Below are 23,291 nucleotides of genomic sequence, written 5' to 3'. Positions count from 1 at the left end.
GGTCAGAGTGGGTTCTGGGAGGTCAGTGTTGGTGCTGGGAGTGGTTAGTCTAGGTTATGGGAGGTCAGTGTGGGTGTTGGGAGTGGTCAGTGTAGGTTCTGGGAGGTCAGTGTGGGTGCTGAGAGAAGTCAGTATGGATGCTGGGAGGTCAGTGTGGGTGCTGGGAGTGGTCAGTATGGATGCTGGGAGAGGTGAGTTTGGGTGCTGGGAAGTCAATGTGTAGGTTCTGGGAGAAGTGAGTATGGGTGCTGGGAGATCAGTGTAGGTTCTGGGAGAAGTCATTATGGGAGTTGGGAGGTCAGTGTGGGTGCTGGGAAAGGTCAGGGTGGGTGTTGAGTGGGAGAGGTGAGTTTGGGTGCTGGGAGGTCAATGTGTAGGTTCTGGGAGAAGTGAGTATGGGTGCTGGGAGTCGATCAGTGTAGGTTCTGGGAGAAGTCATTATGGGAGTTGGGAGGTCAGTGTGGGTGCTGGGAAAGGTCAGGGTGGGTGTTGGGAGTGGTCAGGGTGGGTGTTGGGAGTGGTCAGGGTGGGTGCTGGAAGTGGTCAGTGTGGGTGCAGGGAAAGGTCAGTATGGGTGCTGGGAGGTCTGTGTGGGAATAGGGAAAGGTCAGTGTGGGTGCTAGGGTACAAGAGACTAGGATTTAGTCCAAAGTATCGTGGGCAGGGCTTCCCGCGAGTAGTGGGCGGGGCTTCTCGCGAGTAGTGGGCCTCTTTCCGTGCCCGTAGGGGATCTTTACTGAAAATAGAAAAAAAAGATGCCTAGCCACGTGCCCCCTCTACCTCCTTCATACTTACCACCGGTGGAACACCGGTACTAAGGACATCCCCGGGCGAACTTGCACATAGGAACTTCTCTTCTTGAGGTCGGGCGGCCCCATCAAGTCAGTGAGCTCCTCCATCTTCAGCAGCACCATGCTCGATCCTCAGCATGCTGCCTGCAGCTCCTCCTCCCAGAACCTCCCTTGCCGGAGAGCAGCCTGGCAGCGTCTGTGTATGCACCACACACAGACGCACGTTCACCACGTTGGGACTTTGGGGTGGGGTCCACCGGGGAAACCTGGCCCTCCTGGTGGTCCAGTCTGACACTCACTGGGAGGACAGGTGTGGACTGGAGAGGGCAGTTTAATGAGAGAGATCACAGCGCAGGGAGATGGGGAGCGTGCAAAGGAAGGGTACAGAATGGGAGGGCGATTGCAGAGGAGTGCGCCCTCTAGGGGAAGCGCTCAGAGGCTGCAGCCTGCCCAGCCTCTGCCTCGTCCCGGCCCTGTATATATATATATATATATATATATATATATATATATATATATATATATATACATATATATATATATATATAGTTCTCCTTGTTTGAAGGTTGAAAGGATGTTTCAGGAAGATTTTGCTCAGAGAATTCCAGGAGACTATCTCTTAAGGGAGAGAGATAGTTCCCAAGGTAGTAACCAATATCAAACAATGGCTAGTCTTGGTGTGAGATCGTAGTCTCGACACCCTGGAACTAGTCTGACGTATAACACTAATGAAAATACAGTTCCCTAGTCTTGGGCGTGAGGTCCTTGGTCTCTACGCCCTGGAACTAGTCTGGAGTATAACACAAATGATAATACAGTTCCCTAGTCTTGGGTGTGAGGTCCGTAGTCACGACACCCTGGAACTAGTCTGGAGTATAACACAAATGATAATACAGTTCCCTAGTCTTGGGTGTGAGGTCCGTAGTCACAACACCCAGGAACTAGTCTATAGCATAACATAACAAGAGTAATCTAGCTCAGTGTGAATTCCCAGGTCCTCCTGGTTCGAACACACTGTAGGATCTGACTATGGTCTGAATGCTTCCACTTAAGTGTTTGCAATGGCAGACAACCAGCAACTGGCAAGCAACCTAAATATATAGCTGCTGGAGTCTGCCGCCCCGCCCGAGTCACTCAGCCAATCATGAGTCCAGCAGGAATCAGCTGATCCTCCTGATCAGCTGACACTTCCCCTGCTGGTATAAAGGTCCTGACATCTGGGCCGCACGCGCGTAGCTCTCCATGCGCCTATGTGAACTAACAGACCCAGCCAGACCAAACGCAGGCCGCCGCGTACAAACTGCCGCGTTGGACGCGGAAACAGCCGCTTTGCTGTCAGCGGCGGCTTTTCCGCGTTCTCTCGTGGTACCAGGCGCACGTCTCCGCATGTCAGCCGCTGTGCCGGACGCGGACTCAGCCGTCCTGCCGATAGCACACGCGGCGGCTTTTCCGCGTTTCCTTACAGGCTAGTTTCGTGATATTGAAGGCCTTGCTGACAGATTCAATGCCTGATTAACCAAGAAATTGGTGCTAGTAATTGGTCACCCCTATTCAAAACCAGAGTAGTTGGTGTTATTAGTAACATTTATATAGAATGCCATAGACATAGAGTATATAAAGGAAATACATAGAAATAATGACTAAAAATTGTACAGTCTAAAAATTGTACAGTCTAAAAATTAAACAGTCTATAAAGTCTAAAGAGTTATGCAGTCTAAATATTGTACACCCTAGAAATCCGGTCTAAAATTAACAGATCTAAACTTTAATATAACTGGAGAGTATAGAGTGAGCATTTAAAAGAAAGGACCATAAAAAATAAAGCAGAGGTATAAAGTGCATTAATACAGTTTCTCTACCTGCTCGTTTAGGCCACTAGGAGTTAGGGTATTTAATATTTGGATCCAGTACATTTCATGACTCTTCAATTTGTCTAAGGCATCTGGAAGAGCATGGTTAACAATCTCGATTAAAGTGATTTGAAAAAATTCGGGGTTGCTATTGTGATTAGTGGTGAAGTGTCGTGAAAGGCTGTGTAGTGGAAAATTGTTGAGGATGTTCCTTTTGTGCTGTCCAACCCTACTCCACACCATTTGTATGGTGCGTCCTACATATTGGAGTTGGCAGGGGCAGGATATTAGGTAAATGACATGTGAGGATTCACATGTAATGGGATCTTTTATTTTGAATTCGATTTTAGTAGAAATGGATTTGAAAAGGGTAGTGTGGAGGACAAATTGACATGCTTGGCATCTCCGGTTATGACAAGGGGTGGAGCCTGGCTGTGTCAATTTTTATGTAATTGAAGTAGACGTGGGGAATGAGCGTAGTCGACTAGGGGCCAGAATATTCTTTAGATTTGGGGCCCTTATGAATGTCAGGGCTGGGGTGCTTGGTAGGAGAGGTGTGAGGTAAGGATCCTGTAATAGGATTTCCCATATTTTCTGCAGGATGTTTAGAATTTCTTTGTGTTGTGCACTGAATCGGGTGATGAATCTAGGTGCGGATGTGTTGACTATTGGATGGGTGGTAGAGCGGGTCGGTGTGTTTTTTGGTTGGGAGGCTTTAGTGTTAGCGTTTTTGATCAGTTTACGGGGGTATTTTCTTGTTAGAAATTTGTCAGGGAGAGTTTTGGATTGTGTTTTGTATTCATTTAAGTCAGTACAATTCCTATAAATTCTTCTATATTGACTGTAAGGGGTATTGTTTATCCAGGGTCTGTGGTGAAAGCTATTGAATTGAATATAATTGTTTGCATCTACTGGATTAAAATAAGTTTTGGTTTTTATTAGGTTATTGTCGATGTATAGGGTAAGGTTGAGAAAATCTATTGTGATAGGGTGTAACTGGTGTGTGAATTGTAAGCCTGCTGGGTTTGAATTGAGGAATTTTATAAAGAGAGGGATGCAGTCTGGGTCACCTTTTCAGATGAAAATGAGATCGTTTATATAACGTCGGTATAGTATGATGTTGTCGTAGAAGGGGTTGTCTATTGTCATCTTAATGTGTTCAATGTAACCCATTGTCAGGTTTGCGTATGATGGTGCGAATAAGCTCCCCATTGCTATGCCACTGATCTGTTGGTAAGTGTCATTATCAAAGGTGAAGATATCATGTGTAAGGATGAACTCAGTACAGATTGTCAAAAAATGTTGTTGTGATATCGGCATTGATGGATTAGTGGATAGAAAGTGTTGAATGGCGTTTAGACCGAATTGATGGGGAATGTTGGTGTATGAGGATGTAACATCGCAAGTTAATCAAAAAAATTCCGGCTGCCAATTTACGTTTTTTGAGAAGTTCAGTGAGATGTTCGGAATCTTTGAGATGGGATGGTAAGCTTTGTACGTGGTGCTGTAAGTGTTGGTCTATAAACTGGGAGAGGATGCTGGTGATGCAGTTGATACCTGATATAATTGGTCTCCCTGGTGGTTTAGGAAGATTTTTGTGGATTTTTTGGTAGATAGTAAAAGAAGGGGGTCTTTGGTTGATGGTTGATATAAAGTTTCTTTTGGTTAGAATATTATTAAGAAATGCTGTATTGATTAGAGATTTTAAGGTATTGTTGTGTTCTTTTGTGGGATCAGACTGGAGTTTTATGTAATGTCGATTGTCATTGAGTAGTCTATGAGCTTTATACATATAATCCGTTTTGTTGAGGATGACTATACTGCCCCCTTTGTCTGCTGGTTTTATGACAAGTTCTGAGTTGTTTTTAAGAGCATTAAGGGCTGCTTTTTCAGATCTGGTAAGATTGGAGGTGGACAGTGGGTTATCGGGTTGTAGGAGTTGTAGATCTTTAAGTACCAGAGAGTAAAAGTGTTGATGAAGTTTCCTTTGGAGGCGGTTGGATAGAACCTGGACCTCCCCTTTAGTTGTGTTGAGATGAAATATTCCATGGTGATTTCGTCAGGTTGGATTGTGCAAATGGGTCTAGTGTCGTCAGATGTAACGATGAGGGGGTGTTCGTTGTCATTGGGGTTGGTTTTGGTGTATTTTTTATGGCAAAGTGGCGTTTAAGTGTTAATTTTCTTATGTAGGAGTTTAAATCTGAGAATAGTTCAAACATATCCACTGACTTTGTGGAGCAGTAGGATAATCCTTTTTCTAGAAGAGTTGTTTCATTTTTGGATAAAATATGTTGAGACAGGTTGAAAATACATTTGATTTGTGCAGTTGGAGTGTTAGTTTGTGTATTACATGAAGTTAGGTCTTTTAGGTTGCTCCGAGGTTGTAATGTTATATGGTTGGCTTTGGGGCTTGGTAGTTTGGTTGTGAGAATGTTCTGGGAAAGGGAGGAGGGGAGCTCTAAAAAAGATGGAATTAATGTGTCATTTGGTTTCTTATTTTAATTTGTTGGACTGTTATTAGTGTTTGGAACTGGTTTTAACTAGTTGGTAATGGAGGCTTGTTGTGTTTTGGGTGAGGTGGCTCGCATGGAGCTGCCATTGGGGGGGGGGGGGATAAGATTGTGGTGGACAGTGAATTTTCTGGATTTGAACTGAGAAGTTGAGAGGGGGGGACTGTGTATTGCAAATGCTGATTGTGTAGATGCAGATTCTATTAAAAGGGAACTGGTATCTGTTTTGTCAGAAGGTTTGCTATTAGTGCTTAGCGCAGTGGTTCCTAACCCATGTGCCGTGACACATACATGTGTCGTGGCAGCTTCGGGTATGTGCCGCGGCTCTCTCGGAGGGGAGATGCACAGTGGAAGGTAGAGCTGTGGGCAGCGGCGGAGAAGGGGGCCATCTCCCCCCCTTCTCTCACCTTAGGGTGCTCTGCCACCCTCGCTCTCCCCTCCGATACTGTGTGTGTGGCGGCGCTTGGCAGCGGGCGGGACTTACCTTCCGTGTCGCTCTAAGCGCCGGCCGGAAGTTCTGGTTCTGCAGCCGCTGCTCTGGTCTGGATCAGGCCAGAGTAGTGGCAAATCATCTCGCGCCGGCGACGAGACCAGACAGAGACATGGAAGGTAAGTTCCGCCCCTCTGCCAGCCACCGCACTTCGTTCCGGAGGAGAGAGTGAGTGAGGGAGAGCACCCTGAGGTGCCGCTCTCCTTCCCTCGCTCTCTCCTCCTGGGGGGGGGGGGGCACCTGGCTACTTTTTACTGGGCACATATATCCCTTGCTACATATACTGGGGACATATACACCTGCCTACATATACTGGGGACGTATACCCCTGGCTACATATACTGGGCACATATATCCCTGGCTACATATACCGGGCACATATACCCCTGCCTACATATACTGGAGACATATACTCCTGACTACATATATTGGGCACATATACACCCTGGCTACATATATTGGAGACATATACCCCTGCCTACATATACTGGACACATATACCCCTGGCTACATATACTGGGGACATATACCGGGGACATATACACCTGCCTACATATACTGGGGACATGTACCCCTGGCTACATATACTGGGCACATATACCCCTGGCTACATATACTGGGCACATACCCCTGGCTACATATACTGGGCACATATATCCCTGGCTACATATACTGGGCACATATATCCCTGGCTACATATACTGGGGACAACTGGCTGTTTGTCATTATGTGCATTTACTGGTGAAAAGTTGTCTCTTATTATGTGCATTTACTGGTGAAAAGAGGTCTCTTATTATGTGCATTTACTGGTGAAAAGCTGTCTCTCATTACGTGCATTTACTGGTGAAAGGCTGTCTGGCATTACCTGCATTTACTGGTGAAACGCTGTCTCTTATGTGCATTTAGTGGGGAAACGCTGTCTCTCATTACATGCATTTAGTCTACGTGTCACGGAGATCTGAACGTTTGGTTTGATGTGTCACGACTCCAAAAAGGTTGGGAACCACTGGCTTAGCGTATCCGGGGGCCCAACTTTTGAAAAATTGCAATCTGGACTGTTTAGTATGCGCACAGGGCTGTGAAAGTGTGCCGTCGTGATAAGTGCTGTTAAAATCCTGAAAGACAATCAGGGAGCTACATTAGAAAGCCCCAGTATTGAACTCACAGCCTCCTGTATCAAAGGCAGATTATTTACCTCTATGCTTTTCGGAACACCATCATGTTTCTGACAATGTAGCACATGGTATGTCACATGGCTTTATGAAGAATTCATTGTAATGCCAGCGGAAGTAGAAAAGCTGAGTATATAAAAATCCACCAGAACAGTAACATCAACAGCTCGGCTAATTTGCTGAATGTGTCCTCCTACTCCAGGAAAACTAGAGGATTACATGAGATCCAAGCCAGGTTTGAAGAAAGCAATGATGATATTAGTGGGGAAGTGAACCCTTGCGCCCTACATAAGAAAACTAGGAGCAACTGGGCCCCCTATGCAAAGATTCTGACCAAACCCCCCCCCCCCCAGGTGCCTGCTCAGGGCCATTTTGGGGGGCTGGAGGGGTCGCAACATGAGGGGAAAGCCATGGCCACACTCGGGGAGGGGAGACGGTCCCCCCCCCCCTCCCTCACCTCAGGCTCTCCCCTCTGCGCACCTCTCCAGCTTCAATAAGTGTGTGTGCAGGTGGCAAGCAGCGGTAGATGTACATACCTTCCTTGTGTTCCACTGCAGATGTTCCTTGCTCTGGTGTCTGATGCTACTTCCTGTTTATACAGGAAGTATTGGCAGACACTAGAGAAAGGAACATCCGCAGTGGAATGCAAGGAAGGTATGTACAGGATCTTCTCAAGAAATTAGCATATTGTGATAGTTCATTATTTTCTGTAATGTACTGATAAACATTAGACTTTCATATATTTTAGATTCAAATACACACAACTGAAGTAGTTCAAGCCTTTTATTGTTTTAATATTGATGATTTTGGCATACAGCTCATGAAAACCCAAATTTCCTATCTCAAAAAATTAACATATTTCATCCGACCAATAAAAGAAAAGTGTTTTTAAAGCAAAAAAAGTCAACCTTCAAATAATTATGTTCAGTTATGCACTCAATACTTGGTCATTACTACAAAAAAAAACAAAAAACACAAAAATATTTACCTAAGGGTCTAAACTTTTTAAATATCTATGTAAAGATGAAATATTTCTCTCTATTTTTTTTTTATAAGCTTGTAAATAGTGATGCATGCAAAACGGAAAAAATGCTCTTTTATTTCCAAATAAAATATTGTCGCGATACATTGTGATAGGGACATAATTTAAACGGTGAAATAACCGTGACATATGGGCAAATACAATACGTGGGTTTTAATTATGGAGGCATGTATTATTTTAAAACTATAATGGCCGAAAACTGACAAATAATGAAATTTTTCATTTTTTTTCTTATTCTACCTGTTAAAATGCATTTACAGTAAAGTGGCTCTTAGCAAAATGTACCCCCCAAAGAAAGCCTAATTGGTGGCGGAAAAAACAAGATATAGATCAGTTCATTGTGATAAGTAGTGATAAAGTTATAGGCTAATGAATGGGAGGTGAACATTGCTCGGATGCATAAAGTGAAAACGACTGAAGGCTGAACTGGTTAAGCATCCCGGGCCTCCATAACACCTGAGCAGTGCCACAGGCTGATTGCCTCCATGCCACGCCGCATTGAAGCAGTCATTTCTGCAAAAGGATTCCAGACCAAGTATTGGGTGCATAACTGAACATAATTATTTGAAGGTTGACTTTTTTTGCTTTAAAAACACTTTTCTTTTATTGGTCGGATGAAATATGCTAATTTTTTGAGATAGGAAATTTGGGTTTTCATGAGCTGTATGCCAAAATCATCAATATTAAAACAATAAAAGGCTTGAACTACTTCGGTTGTGTGTATTTTAATCTAAAATACAGTGGAGGAAATAATTATTTGACCCCTCACTGATTTTGTAAGTTTGTCCAATGACAAAGAAATGAAAAGTCTCAGAACAGTGTCATTTCAATGGTAGGTTTATTTTAACAGTGGCAGACAGCACATCAAAAGGAAAATCGAAAAAATAACCTTAAATAAAAGATAGCAACTGATTTGCATTTCATTGAGTGAAATAAGTTTTTGAACCCCTACCAACCATTAAGAGTTCTGGCTCCCAGAGAGTGGTTAGACACTTCTACTCAATTAGTCACCCTCATTAAGGACACCTGTCTTAACTAGTGACCTGTATAAAAGACACCTGTCCACAGAATCAATCAATCAAGCAGACTCCAAACTCTCCAACATGGGAAAGACCAAAGAGCTGTCCAAGGATGTCAGAGACAAAATTGTAGACCTGCACAAGGCTGGAATGGGCTACAAAACCATTAGCAAGAAGCTGGGAGAGAAGGTGACAACTGTTGGTGCGATTGTTCGAAAATGGAAGGAGCACAAAATGACCATCAATCGACCTCGCTTTGGGGCTCCACGCAAGATCTCACCTCGTGGGGTGTCAATGGTTCTGAGAAAGGTGAAAAAGCATCCTAGAACTACACGGGAGGAGCTAGTGAATGACCTCAAATTAGCAGGGACCACAGTCACCAAGAAAACCATTGGAAACACATTACACCGCAATGGATTAAAATCCTGCAGGGCTCGCAAGGTCCCCCTGCTCAAGAAGGCACATGTGCAGGCCCGTCTGAAGTTTGCCAATGAACACCTGAATGATTCTGTGAGTGACTGGGAGAAGGTGCTGTGGTCTGATGAGACCAAAATAGAGCTCTTTGGCATTAACTCAACTCGCTGTGTTTGGAGGAAGAAAAATGCTGCCTATGACCCCCAAAACACCGTCTCCACCGTCAAGCATGGTGGTGGAAACATTTTGCTTTGGGGGTGTTTTTCTGCTAAGGGCACAGGACAACTTAATCGCATTAACGGGAAAATGGACGGAGCCATGTATCATGAAATCCTGAACGACAACCTCCTTCCCTCTGCCAGGAAACTGAAAATGGGTCGTGGATGGGTGTTCCAGCACGACAATGACCCAAAACATACAGCAAAGGCAACAAAGGAGTGGTTTAAGAAGAAGCACATTAAGGTCATGGAGCGGCCTAGTCAGTCTCCGGACCTTAATCCAATAGAAAACCTATGGAGGGAGCTTAAGCTCAGAGTTGCACAGAGACAGCCTCGAAACCTTAGGGATTTAGAGATGATCTGCAAAGAGGAGTGGACCAACATTCCTCCTAAAATGTGTGCAAACTTGGTCATCAATTACAAGAAACGTTTGACCTCTGTGCTTGCAAACAAGGGTTTTTCCACTAAGTATTAAGTCTTTTATTGTTAGAGGGTTCAAAAACTTATTTCACTCAATGAAATGCAAATCAGTTGCTATCTTTTATTTAAGGTTATTTTTTCGATTTTCCTTTTGATGTGCTATCTGCCACTGTTAAAATAAACCTACCATTGAAATGATACTGTTCTGAGACTTTTCATTTCTTTGTCATTGGACAAACTTACAAAATCAGTGAGGGGTCAAATAATTATTTCCTCCACTGTATATGAAAGTCTACTGTTTATCAGTACATTACAGAAAATAATGAACTTTATCATAATATGCTAATTTTTTGAGAAGATCCTGTATATATACCGCTGCTTGCCACCTGCACACACACTTATTGAAGCTGGAGGGGAGCACAGAGGGTAGAGCCCGAGGTGAGGGAGGGGGGACCGTCCCCCCTCCCCGCCGACTGTGGCCATGGCTTTCCACTCATGCTGCGACCCCTCCAGTCCCCTAAAACGACCCTAAGCGCCCCCTGCAGGTGCAGGGGCTGCAGCCCCTATTGTTACGCCTCTGGTGCTGCCTATTAATGTTTTTTTCCACTGTATTAAGTTAAATTACTTTTCAAATGTTGCCGCAGCAGCCAATTCAAGTCTAAACTATTTCTTACTTTAGGACAGACAACAACTACTACGTCTACTGCCCTCAGCACTTCAACACCAACCACCACCAACACCACCACCACCGGTAATGTATTATAATATTTGGATAGTATGCGTTCAATCATATTTAGTCATTTTTCCATACAAGTGTAAAGGGTCAGGTCAGAAATAATCCCAAAAAACATACTACATAAACATACTACATACATACTACTAGTACATATTATTGCACTGTAACAGCAAGGTCCTGAATATCTTTTACTATATGCTTCCCAGGTCTAAGACCTTATATCAACATTTTATACACAAGCAAGGTTGGGAAGAAAAGCTAAATCGACTAAAGTTATCAAGTTATCAAAATTAATTATTTATTTGTACATCCATAATAAAAGATTTAAAAATGTAACCACAGCACAAACACATGGTAAGAGATACATTAGTCTGATATCCACTGTTTTAGCCACCTGGGCCCGAGTTAACAAATGTCCATGACTCGTCAGTCAAATGGAGGGTATAACCATGGTTATCCAGAAAATTGTTGCATATGCATATATGTGCGCACAATGAAAAATAACTGCACTCTTAAATAGCCTATTAAAGAAAGCAATGACGATATTAGTGGGGGAGTGAACCCTTGCGCCCTACATAAGAAAACTAGGAGCAACTGGGCCCCCTATGCAGAGATTCTGACCAAACCCCCCCCCCCCCCCCAGGTGCCTGCTTAGGGCCATTTTGGGGGGCTGGAGGGGTTGCAACATGAGGGGAAAGCCATGGCCACACTCGGGGAAGGGAGACGGTCCCCCCCCCCTCCCTCACCTCAGGCTCTCCCCTCTGCGCACCTCTCCAGTTTCAAGATGGCTGCCGAAGCCCTGTACTGGAGACTATTTGTGTCCCCAGTACAGGGCTTCGGGCGCCATCTTGCCGTAGCCCTGTCAGCGCGGGAGATATGCAGGGGGAAGGTGGTCCCGGGAGCAGCGCGCCAGAGGCCGGAGACTTCTGCCAGGTGAGTAAATGCTTTTTTTTCCAGGTGAACTTTGCCCGCATTGCGTTTCTTTTCTGGTGAAATGTTTGCCCGCATTGCGTTTCTTTTCTGGTGAAATGTTTGCCCGCATTGTGTTTCTTTTCTGGTGAAATGTTTGCCCGTATTGCGTTTCTTTTCTGGGGAAATGTTTGCCCACATTGCGTTTCTTTTCTGGTGAAATGTTTGCCCGCATTGCGTTTCTTTTCTGGTGAAATGTTTGCCCGCATTGCGTTTCTTTTCTGGTGAAATGTTTGCCCGCATTGCGTTTCGTTTCTGGTGAAATGTTTGCCCGCATTGCGTTTCTTTTCTGGTGAAATGTTTGCCCGCATTGCGTTAATTTTCTGGTGAAATGTTTGCCCGCATTGCGTTTATTTTGTACTGACATGTTGCCCGCATTGCGTTTATTTTGTACTGACATGTTTGCCCGCATTGCGTTTATTTTGTACTGACATGTTTGCCCACATTGCGTTTATTTTGTACTGACATGTTGCCCGCATTGCATTTATTTTATACTGACATGTTGCCTGCATTGCGTTTATTTTGTGCTGACATGTTGCCTATTGCGTTTATTTTCTGGTGTCCGGGGTATCTGTTACTGCATTTATTATTTAATGGTCATAGATGCCTATGTTTGCTGCTTTGTGGTTACGGTATACTATTAGCATCACACAGTTTCTGCACACCCATGATGCAAAGTCTCATTTGTCCACATCATGGCGTAAACACTGCTTTCTTATGCCTCGCTGTTACATCATTACGTTAGCTCCGCCCATACAATGTCATGGCCACGCCCATCTTTCGCTGCGGCGCGCTGCGCTCTCCTCAGTCCTCCACACTTTTCGCCCCCCCTGCCCCTCTCCTCGTTCCAGGTTGGACCCACAAAAATCTGGTCACTCTACCTAAAACGACCCTAAGCGGGCTCCAGGGGGGGCGGACCCCCCTGCAGGTGCAGGGGCTGCAGCCCCTATTGTTACGCCTCTTGTGCTGCCTATTAATGTTTTTTTCCACTGTATTAAGTTAAATTACTTTTCAAATGTTGCCGCAGCAGCCAATTCAAGTCTAAACTATTTCTTACTTTAGGACAAACAACAACTACTACGTCTACTGCCCTCAGCACTTCAACACCAACCACCACCAACACCACCACCACCATTGGTAATGTATTATAATATTTGGATGGTATGCGTTCAATCACATTTAGTCATTTTTCCATACAAGTGTAAAGGGTCAGGTCAGAAATAATCCCAAAAAACATACTACATAAACATACTACATACATACTACTAGTACATATTATTGCACTGTAACAACAAGGTCCTGAATATCTTTTACTATATGCTTCCCAGGTCTAAGACCTTATGTCAACATTTTATACACAAGCAAGGTTGGGAAGAAAAGCTAAATCGACTAAAGTTATCAAGTTATCAAAATTAATTATGTATTTGTAAATCCATAATAAAAGATTTAAAAATGTAACCACAGCACAAACACATGGTAAGAGATACATTAGTCTGATATCCACTGTTTTAGCCACCTGGGCCCGAGTTAACAAATGTCCATGACTCGTCAGTCAAATGGAGGGTATAACCATGGTTATCCAGAAAATTGTTGCATATGCATATATGTGCGCACAATGAAAAATAACTGCACTCTTAAATAGCCTATTAAAGAAAGCAATGACGATATTAGTGGGGGAGTGAACCCTTGCGCCCTACATAAGAAAACTAGGAGCAACTGGGCCCCCTATGCAGAGATTCTGACCAACCCCCCCCCCCCCCCCCCCAGGTGCCTGCTCAGGGCCATTTTGGGGGGCTGGAGGGGTTGCAACATGAGGGGAAAGCCATGGCCAGACTCGGGGAGGGGAGACGCCCCCCCCCCCCTCCCTCACCTCAGGCTCTCCCCTCTGCGCACCTCTCCAGCTTCAATAAGTGTGTGTGCAGGTGGCAAGCAGCGGTAGATGTACATACCTTCCTTGTGTTCCACCGCAGATGTTCCTTGCTCTGGTGTCTGATGCTACTTCCTGTTTATACAGACACTAGAGAAAGGAACATCCGCAATGGAATGCAAGGAAGGTATGTATATATACCGCTGCTTGCCACCTGCACACACACTTATTGAAGCTGGAGGGGAGCACAGAGGGTAGAGCCCGAGGTGAGGGAGGGGGGACCGTCCCCCCTCCCCGCCGACTGTGGCCATGGCTCGGGCTAGTAAAAAAGGGCGCACAGGGATAGTGGACAAAAAGGGGGCCGCCATAGACTACAATGCAAAATATCGGCTATTCGGCGCCCGACAGGAAAAAAGGGCGCCCGAGAAATAGCGGTTACAGGGATCGTGTTAACAAAAGTTTTTGTTTACAGAATTAGGTTTATAACAAATACCATTTACAAGTTCGTTTTGAGTTTGTGTTATACTTATTTTTTCATTTTTAAATTTCGCTTATATCAGTTTTTACTTATTATTTAGTTTCAAAATTTCGCTTACAAAGGTATAACAACTAAATTTTCGTTTACACTTCTTTGATCATTTTATAATTTGTTTTCATATGTATAATGCGTAAATACCGTTTTCAACCTTATTGTATTAGAAATACATCGCTTTTGGTATTAACTTTGTTTTTACACTTATAATGCGTTGATTATAGTTACTAAAATATCTCTTTTAATATTACTGTTATTTTAAGGTTGTTTTTACACTTATAATGCGTTGATTATAGTTACTAAAATATCGTTTTTAATGTTACTGTTATTTTAAGATTTCTAATGCTTGTAAGGCTATCTATTGTATTGTATATATTTATATATACTTTTCTCTATTTATAATATTAATGTATACGTGATTTTAAGGCTATTTTAAGGCTATTTATTCTATTACAAATATATAAATAATTTTATTCATGTTATTTGTAGAGAAGTATTTTAAGGATTAAATATATTATTGTTTATATGTGTTTAGTGGGGATGGTTAGGTTTAGGCATTACCAGGGGGGTCTAGGGGTTAGGGATAGGTACAGGGAGGGTTAGGTATAGTTACAGTATAATATACGCATTTAGGGGGGTCTTAGGGTTAGGCACCACCAGGGGGGTCTTAGGGTTAGGCATACTACATAAACATACTACATACATACTACTAAATACTAATACATATTGCACTGTAACAACAAGGTCCTGAATATCTTTTACTATATGCTTCCCAGGTCTAAGACCTTATATCAACATTTTATACACAAGCAAGGTTGGAAAGAAAAGCTGAATCGACTAAAGTTATCAAGTTATCAAAATTAATTATTTATTTGTAAATCCATAATAAAAGATTTAAAAATTTAACCACAGCACAAACACATGGTAAGAGATACATTAGTCTGATATCCACTGTTTTAGCCACCTGGGCCCGAGTTAACAAATGTCCATGACTCGTCAGTCAAATGGAGGGTATAACCATGGTTATCCAGAAAATTGTTGCATATGCATATATGTGCGCACAATGAAAAATAACTGCACTCTTACATAGCCTATAGAGATTCCCAGCAGTCAATGCGATGTTAATAATCCACTTTTTCCTCTGTGATGGTTAAAGCAGAACCTGGTTCACCAAAGTAATTCCTTGTGCAATATAAGACATATAGTTGAGAAAGGTCCCAGAGTCTCTGACCACATATATTGTTATCACTGTATTTGTTCCTCTATATTGGTCAATTGTGTATTGTCCGTTAGGAAAATTCCTTATGCAGTTGCGACCATAAGAGGGCAGAAGTCATCAGAGATATTGCACCTGGACCCTTGTATCACCATCTGTAAAAGTCCCAGGACAAAGTTCAACACAGATATTACACCTGGACCTTTTCAGCGCCACCTGCAGAGGCTCCAGAATCAGCATATATCAGGCAGAGTCACATGATTCCAGCACGTTTAACATGCTACATTTGATCATAATGGAATCAGCACTATATATATTCTCCTTGAGTGGTCCGCCAGGATTTTGATCCTTATGCAGCAGCATCCCCAAAAAGATGAAACACTTAAGGGGTCTCTATTAAAGTTCTCTTTAGGTGAGAAGAACAGAAGAACAGAAAGGAGAAGATAAATGATACCTTCTGTTTCACAATTCGTGTAATGTCTAGTGGTCAAAGTTAGTCCTCTCGACGTCAATTGGGATGGTAAATTACTTAAATGTGAGGCCTTTTGGATATACAAACTAAAAGCCTTCAGAACACCTGGCCTAAATGATGGGATAGATTTTGCCCCTTTCTTGTGAGTTTGAGCTGACTCGCGGTCCCCCGCTGGGTGCCCTCTTTCCAGGTCGATTGTCCCCCCTCTACGATCCCACTTGAACCCCAGAATTAACACCATAAAAAACACCTTTGTGTACGCTATCTATGAATACAATTTAATATGTAATCTGTGGTGTGGTGGACATGGTTGCGTTTGCCCTCAAAAAGTTTTCCCATTGGATCTGCTCCTTTGCAAGGACAGGCTGACTGCATTGTATTTTAGTCTATAATATTCTTTACGATATATATTTTTTTCGTTAGTAATAAATTAAACATTGATTAGTGGATTGATTTTTTACATTGAAGATTAGATATTTAAGATATGTTGATTTTGGATTTGATTGTTTTTCTGAGGAATCATTGATGCTGGTTGGTGGCCTGGAAGTTATGGCCCCCTTGGCCCGAAGGTGGGTTTCTGACCCTCTGCCTGGCATGACGCTGTTGTGGGGGTTGGGCCTGGAGACAACTCCCCCCATTTGGCAGTCACCCGTTCCTAAATGAGGGAGTTCTCGTGTTCGGGTAGGACTGCCGTTTGGGGTGCTCCGGGCATTCCCTTCCCCCTCTGCGGGTGTGGGCGGGGTGTTCTTTGCCCACCTGGCCAAGGTGGAGTGGCATGTGGGCGGCGGGGAGCCTGTAGCGTTGGCATGACAACTAACCTGCGCTGCTGGCTACCACTTCCGGGACTTGCGTTCCAGGAGCGCCTCGGGCGGCGGTGCACTCTCGGATGGCTAACTTGTGTGGCCTCTGGGGGGCGCTGTGAGCCTGCTGTGCTGAGTGAGTCGAGCCAGCAGCCGCTTTGCACTCCTCTCCCCTTGCGAGTCCAGGCGCACTAACGTGGTGACGCGGTTGGCCCGCCTCTTCGGGGGAGGAGTTGCGGCGCGGCTTGGCGTCTCCTGGCCGCTAGAGATGGGCCGAACCTCCGATTTTAGGTTCGCGAACCGGGTTCGTGAACTTCCGCGGAAGGTTCGGTTCGCGGAAAAGTTCGCGAACCACAATAGACTTCAATGGGGAGGCGAACTTTGAAAAATAGAAAAAGTTATTCTGGCCACAAAAGTGATGGAAAAGATGTTTCAAGGGGTCTAACACCTGGAGGGGGGCATGGCGGAGTGGGATACATGCCAAAAGTTCTGGGGAAAAATCTGGATGTGACGCAAAGTAGCATTTTAATGGCAGAAATCACATTGAATGCTAAATTGCAGGCCTAACGTGCTTTCAAACATCTTGCATGTGTATACATCAATCAGGGAGTGTAATTAGAGTACTGCTTCACACTGACACACCAAACTCACTGTGTAACGCACCGCAAATAGCTGTTTGTTGTGTGTTGTGACGGCCGTGCTGGACTACTGCGCAACATGGCGAGATTGCTCTTCCTCACTCAGTGATGTCAGGTAATGTATGACTTCCTTCTCAACTTTCCATAGCATTGTTAAAAAGGTTATGTCTTTTTTTAAAATTACATTTTCTACTTGCTGTGTATGGAGGCGGGCAAGTCTGCCATTGTGACCCCGGGTAATGGCCGGGGAATGAGGGGTTTGAATCCGGTGTGGAGCTTGAGCAACGGCTACCACTACACATCCAAGGAGGGCAGCGGGCAGGCATGCACACCCGCCCGCCCCGAGGTAGTGACCAAAAATAACAATACAGGAGGAGGACTTTCGAGGCCCTGCTGTGTATTTGAAATGAATGTACTTTAACCACCCTGGCGTTCTGATAAGATCGCCAGGGAGGCTGCGGGAGGGTTTTTTTTAAATTAAAAAAAAACTATTTCATGCAGCCAACTGAAAGTTGGCTGCATGAAAGCCCACTAGAGGGCGCTCCGGAGGCGTTCTTCCGATCGCCTCCGGTGCCCAGAATAAACAAGGAAGGCCGCAATGAGCGGCCTTCCTTGTTTTGCTTACACCGTCGCCATAGCGACGAGCGGAGTGACGTCATGGACGTCAGCCGACGTCCTGACGTCAGACGCCTCCGATCCAGCCCTTAGCGCTGGCCGGAACTTTTTGTTCCGGCTGCGCAGGGCTCAGGCGGCTGGGGGGACCCTCTTTCGCCGCTACTCGCGGCGAATCGCCGCAGAGCGGCGGCGATCGGGCAGCACACGCGGCTGGCAAAGTGCCGGCTGTGTGTGCTGCACTTTATTTGGCGCAAATCGGCCCAGCAGGGCCTGAGCGGCAGGCTCCGGCGGTACTGGACGAGCTGAGCTCGTCCATACCGCCCAGCTGGTTAAATCCTTTAACGATAACCAGTTATGGCGGGTAAAGATATTGAACTAAACACAACAATTTGGGGAGCACCATCCATGATACTAGTACAGTTCTGTCTATAGTAAATGAGGAACCCTGACATGTGCAGAATGGCCAATGAAATTCAATGCACTTTGCACTTTGGTCCCTTCTTTTTGCTATTCCTGCTGTGTAATATGCAGTACCATTGTTCACTCATTATAACATTGTGTCACCAATTATGGTTCACACCCTTAGTGGTGTGTCATATACACTATTAGCACTTTATATTCCTGCCGGTTCTCCGACAATTTGGGTTAACATGCTTTTCCCCACCTGTTTTTAAGTATGTTTTAATTGTTTGTGGATTGATAAATAAAGGATGTTACTTTGTTCTACATGATTTATGTCTGATGTGGTGCGGTTCATTGAGGCTATAGCTGGTGTCTTTTTGTGTAGCATGGCGGGCAAAGATGACATCACATTCCCTTCACGAGAATCATATGGAGGCGGGCAAGTCTGCCATTTGTTACCCCGGGTAATGGCCGGGGAATGAGGGATGGAATCCGGTGTGGAGCCTGAGCAATGGCTACCACTGCACATCCAAGGAGGGCAGCAGGCAGGCATGCAATACAGGACTTTGAGGCCCTAATTGTAATGAATCAACTTTAAATCCTTTAACGGGAATCCGTTATGGAGAGCAAGTCTGACATTGTCACCGCGGGGAATGAAGGTTGGATTCCGGCCCGAAGTGGGAGCCTGCTGAGACCCATGCTGTAGCTGCCCTGACCGTGCTTTGCAGACCAGGCATCTGTGGTTCACTCTACAGAAAAGGTAGATATGCAGTGAGGTGAGTTCACTCAACACAAAAGGTAGTTATGTGCAGTGAGGTGTGTTCACTCAACACAAACTTAGGTGTATGCAGTGATGAGGTGGGTTAACTAAACACAACAGGTACTAGTAGTAGGTAAATGCAGTACTGGGTAGGTAGTACAATGTGCAGCTCCCTGTCACACACACAGGTGTCACTGAATGTGCTGCTGAATGCTGGTGGGCTGCTGGCAGTGGTACACACACATTATGAATTAGCAATGCTGTCTAAGCAACACAAGTGTCTCACAAACACAGGTAGTAGTCACTGAATGTGCTGCTGCTGCTGCTGCAGTGCCAGTGGGACACACAGTATGAATTAGCAATGCTCTCTAAAAAACACAAGTGTCTCTCACACACAGGTAGTCACTGAATGTGCTGCTGCTGGCAGTGCCAGTGGGACACACAGTATGAATTAGCAATGCTGTCTAAAAAACACAAGTGTCTCACACACACAGGTAGTAGTCACTGAATGTGCTGCTGCTGCTGGCAGTGGGACACACAGTATGAATTAGCAATGCTGTCTAAACAACACAAGTGTATTACACACACAGGTAGTAGTCACTGAATGTGCTGCTGCTGCTGCTGCTGCTGCTGCTGCTGGCAGTGGGACACACAGTATGAATTAGCAATGCTGTCTAAACACACAAGTGTCAGTTTCAAACACAGAAAAAAAAATTGATCACAGCAGGATGAGCTCTGAAAAGAGCTTTTCTGGGGCGCTATTATAGCAATAAGATTCAGCTAAGCAAGCTAAGAAGGCAAGAGCCTGACTAATCTGTACCTAGGAGAACAAGTCTGCAGCAGCTGTCCCTATTCTGTCTCTAGCAGGCACACGAGTGAGGCTAATGGCCGCCGGAGCCTGCCTTATATAAGGGGGGGTGGGGCTCCAGGGCTTAGCGTAGCCTGATTGGCTACAACGCGCCTGCTGACTGTGATGCAGAGGGTCAAAGTTGACCCTCATAGAGCATTATGGGGCAAATCGAACTTCCGGGAAAGTTCGCCTTCGCCTGTGAAGGCGAACCACCCGAAGTTCGCCTGGAACTGTTCGCCGGCGAACCGTTCGGCCCACCTCTACTGGCCGCCCAACGCCATTATTAGGCCGGCACCGGGCCACGAATGAGCACACTTTGAGCTCGCCCTGATGATGCTGGTGCCTTACCAGCGAAACCGGTCGGCTATTGGGCTCAATCCTTGACCCGGCACCACACATGGGAGATCGCACTGTGCATGAACTCTGGACCCGAGGAGGTGTTTGTGGCACAAGCGGCTCTGGATGAGTATACAATAAACACGCAATACCATGAACTTGATGTTACATCATGAACTTGATTTATTGAGTACTTCATTAAATTGCAAAGACTTTGATGCCTATAGACACCCAGAGGGAGCGATACACATGCACTCGGACACACGCACGTGAACAAGCGCCAGACGGCGTGAAACGGCTGTAGTGCCGTCCATACATTCCCTGGTCACCTCTTCCCTGCTCACCTCGCCACCCCCATCGATCCAGGTTTGACAGCACTGTTTTCCTAAATGTCATTTACGCAGGTTGTTGGCTGAATTTCAGAAAGAATAAACATACAAAGGGAAGGTGCACAGCACTCTCTTTGTGTTCTTTACATTTGAATTTGTGCTCTGCACTGCCCAAGCTTGCTGCACTTCCCACTGTTTGGACTGTGAGCTGACCATTGGGTGCTGTTGAATGGGTGAAGCTTAACGCAGACTTATTGGAGCTAGCTGTACCCCCCATTTAACCAGCTGTGTGCCAAGTGTTTTTTCACTGGAGTGTACTATATGCACTTATATATATGTTCTTCTCACCTAAAGAGAACTTTAATAGAGACCCCTTAAGTGTTTCATCTTTTTGGGGATGCTGCTGCATAAGGATTAAAATTCTGGCGGACCACTCAAGGAGAATATATATAGTGCTGTTTCCATTATGATCAAATATAGCATGTTAAACATGCTGGAATCATGTGACTCTGCCTGATATATGCTGATTCTGGAGCCTCTGCAGGTGGCGCTAAAAAGGTCCAGGTGTAATATCTGTGTTGAACTTTGTCCTGGGACTTTTACAGATGGTGATACAAGGGTCCAGGTGCAATATCTCTGATGACTTCTGCCCTCTTATGGTCGCAACTGCATAAGGAATTTTCCTAACGGACAATACACAATTGACCAATATAGAGGAACAAATACAGTGATAACAATATATGTGGTCAGAGACTCTGGGACCTTTCTCAACTATATGTCTTATATTGCACAAGGAATTACTTTGGTGAACCAGGTTCTGCTTTAACCATCACAGAGGAAAAAGTGGATTATTAACATCGCATTGACTGCTGGGAATCTCTATAGGCTATGTAAGAGTGCAGTTATTTTTCATTGTGCGCACATATATGCATATGCAACAATTTTCTGGATAACCATGGTTATACCCTCCATTTAACTGACGAGTGATGGACATTTGTTAACTCGGGCCCAGGTGGCTAAAACAGTGGATATCAGACTAATGTATCTCTTACCATGTGTTTGTGCTGTGGTTACATTTTTAAATCTTTTATTATGGATTTACAAATAAATAATTTAATAACTTGATAACTTTAGTCGATTTTAGCTTTTCTTCCCAACCTTGCTTGTGTATATAATACATATTATTGTTTATGTGGCAGGGGTGGTTATGCGTCTGAAGGTGGGTGGCACCGGGGGCAGTTAGGGTTAGGCATTAAGAGGAGGGTTTGCAATGGTCGAGGGGGGGTAAAGGTTAGGCACCAGGCAGGGAGTTTGTACAAGGGGGTGGGGGTGGTTAAGGTTAGGGTTAAAGAAGGTGGGTTTTAAGGTTTGGTGTGGATGGGGTGGTGGTTAGGGTTAGACAGTGGAGGGGGGAGGGTTCTGTGTGAGAGTTGGGTTATGCTTAGCTGTAGAAAAATATCAGTAATATTTACTGATATTTTACGAACGAAAATTAACTCTAAAGTAGATGAATATCGGTAAATGTTTGTGAGAGAACGTGGAAAAGCCGCCGCGTGTGCTGACAGCAAGGCGGCTGATTCCGCGTCCAATGCGGCGGTTTGCACGCGGAAACGTGCGTCTGGTAACATGGCAGAACACGGAAAAGCCGCCGCATGTGCTGACAGCAAGGCGGCTGGTTCCGCGTCCGATGCGGCGGTTTGCACGCGGAAACGTGCGTCTGGTAACATGGCAGAACACGGAAAAGCCGCCGCATGTGCTGACAGCAAGGCGGCTGGTTCCGCGTCCAGTGCGGCGGTTTGCACGCAGCAGCGTGTGTCTGGTGTGGCTGAGTCTGTTAGTTCACACAGGCTTAGGAATACGCGCGCGCGCACTGAGAGGCGTGACTTTCATGATGGGCCAAGGGGGATCAGCTGACCAAGCCGATCAGCTGACCCCAGAGCTGGTAACTATTGGTTGATCACTTAGGGGTGGCGCCAGAGAGCACTACTCCATATATAGTTACTGCTGGCCAGTCACAAGTTGTCTGCCGTTGCGAACACTACGTGGAAGCACTCAGACCTTAGTCAGATCCTACAGTGTGTTTGAACCAGGAGGACCTGGGAATTCACACTGAGCCAGTTAACTTGTATTATTGCTCTGTTATATGTTAGACTAGTTCCAGGGTGTAGAGACCACGGACCTCACACCCAGACTAGGGAACTTGTGTTATCATTCTATTATATGTTAGACTAGTTCCAGGGTGTAGAGACCACGGACCTCACACCCAGACTAGACATTGTTTGATATCTGTTATGACTTATTGCTTTTCTGACTACTCCTCTGATCTCTGATTCGGTACCTTACACATCTGATATTCCGTTGCCAAACCCTGCTTGCCTTGGATACCGAATCAGCTTTCTGTCTTTGTACTTTGTCTGTTCGTGTGTTGCCGACCTGGCTTGCCCGACCTAGAGAGCTATCTCTCCCCTTAAGAGATAGTCTCCAGATCAGAGAGAGACATCCACCTTCAGGTGTCACTCACTCTTTGGTCCTTCCTACCTCCAGCCTGACTCCACCCCTTGGAGAGTCTCAGGCTGCTGGAGGGTTCCTGTACTCTCGAAAAGCAGTATTGCTTATACTGCCTAAGATCACCTGCTCATCAGGTGTGTTTCTCAAAGTATTACTGTTACACCAAACACTCTTATATACATAGGTGTCCAGAGGTTGGTAATATATCTGTATTATCGGTGATTCTGCAGATTATCAATAATCAGGTATATATCTGTATTCTTGGTGATACTGCAGATCACCAATAATCAGATTCTCTCTGCGTGCTGACACCGATCGTTACAATGTTACGTACA

At 45.0% G+C, this 23,291-nt stretch overlaps 1 protein-coding gene and 1 long non-coding RNA gene across 9 annotated transcripts in view; one reads left to right on the top strand and one right to left on the bottom strand.

Moving 5' to 3' along the window:
- LOC137570379 (adhesion G protein-coupled receptor F5-like) overlaps positions 1 to 23,291 on the top strand; it is a 271,619-nt gene that overhangs the window by 109,658 nt on the left and 138,670 nt on the right. For 4 of the 8 annotated variants that reach the window (XM_068279057.1, XM_068279064.1, XM_068279055.1 and 1 more), the window contains 2 exons: positions 10,606 to 10,677; positions 12,694 to 12,768. In XM_068279057.1, the coding sequence (XP_068135158.1) occupies positions 10,606 to 10,677; positions 12,694 to 12,768 (147 nt within the window). Of the gene's footprint in view, positions 1 to 10,605; positions 10,678 to 12,693; positions 12,793 to 23,291 lie in introns of those variants that run through there. The other 4 variants (XM_068279056.1, XM_068279059.1, XM_068279061.1 and 1 more) reach the window with 2 other exon arrangements.
- The window catches only part of LOC137570380 (uncharacterized), a 34,802-nt gene that overhangs the window by 11,253 nt on the left and 258 nt on the right, over positions 1 to 23,291 (bottom strand). The window lies entirely within an intron of this gene.

Source organism: Hyperolius riggenbachi, chromosome 4 (assembly GCF_040937935.1).
Source record: "Hyperolius riggenbachi isolate aHypRig1 chromosome 4, aHypRig1.pri, whole genome shotgun sequence".
In the NCBI taxonomy this organism is placed as follows: Eukaryota; Metazoa; Chordata; class Amphibia; order Anura; family Hyperoliidae; genus Hyperolius; species Hyperolius riggenbachi.
Note: the sequence above shows the minus strand (reverse complement) of the source record. Positions and strands in the feature narration are given on the sequence as shown.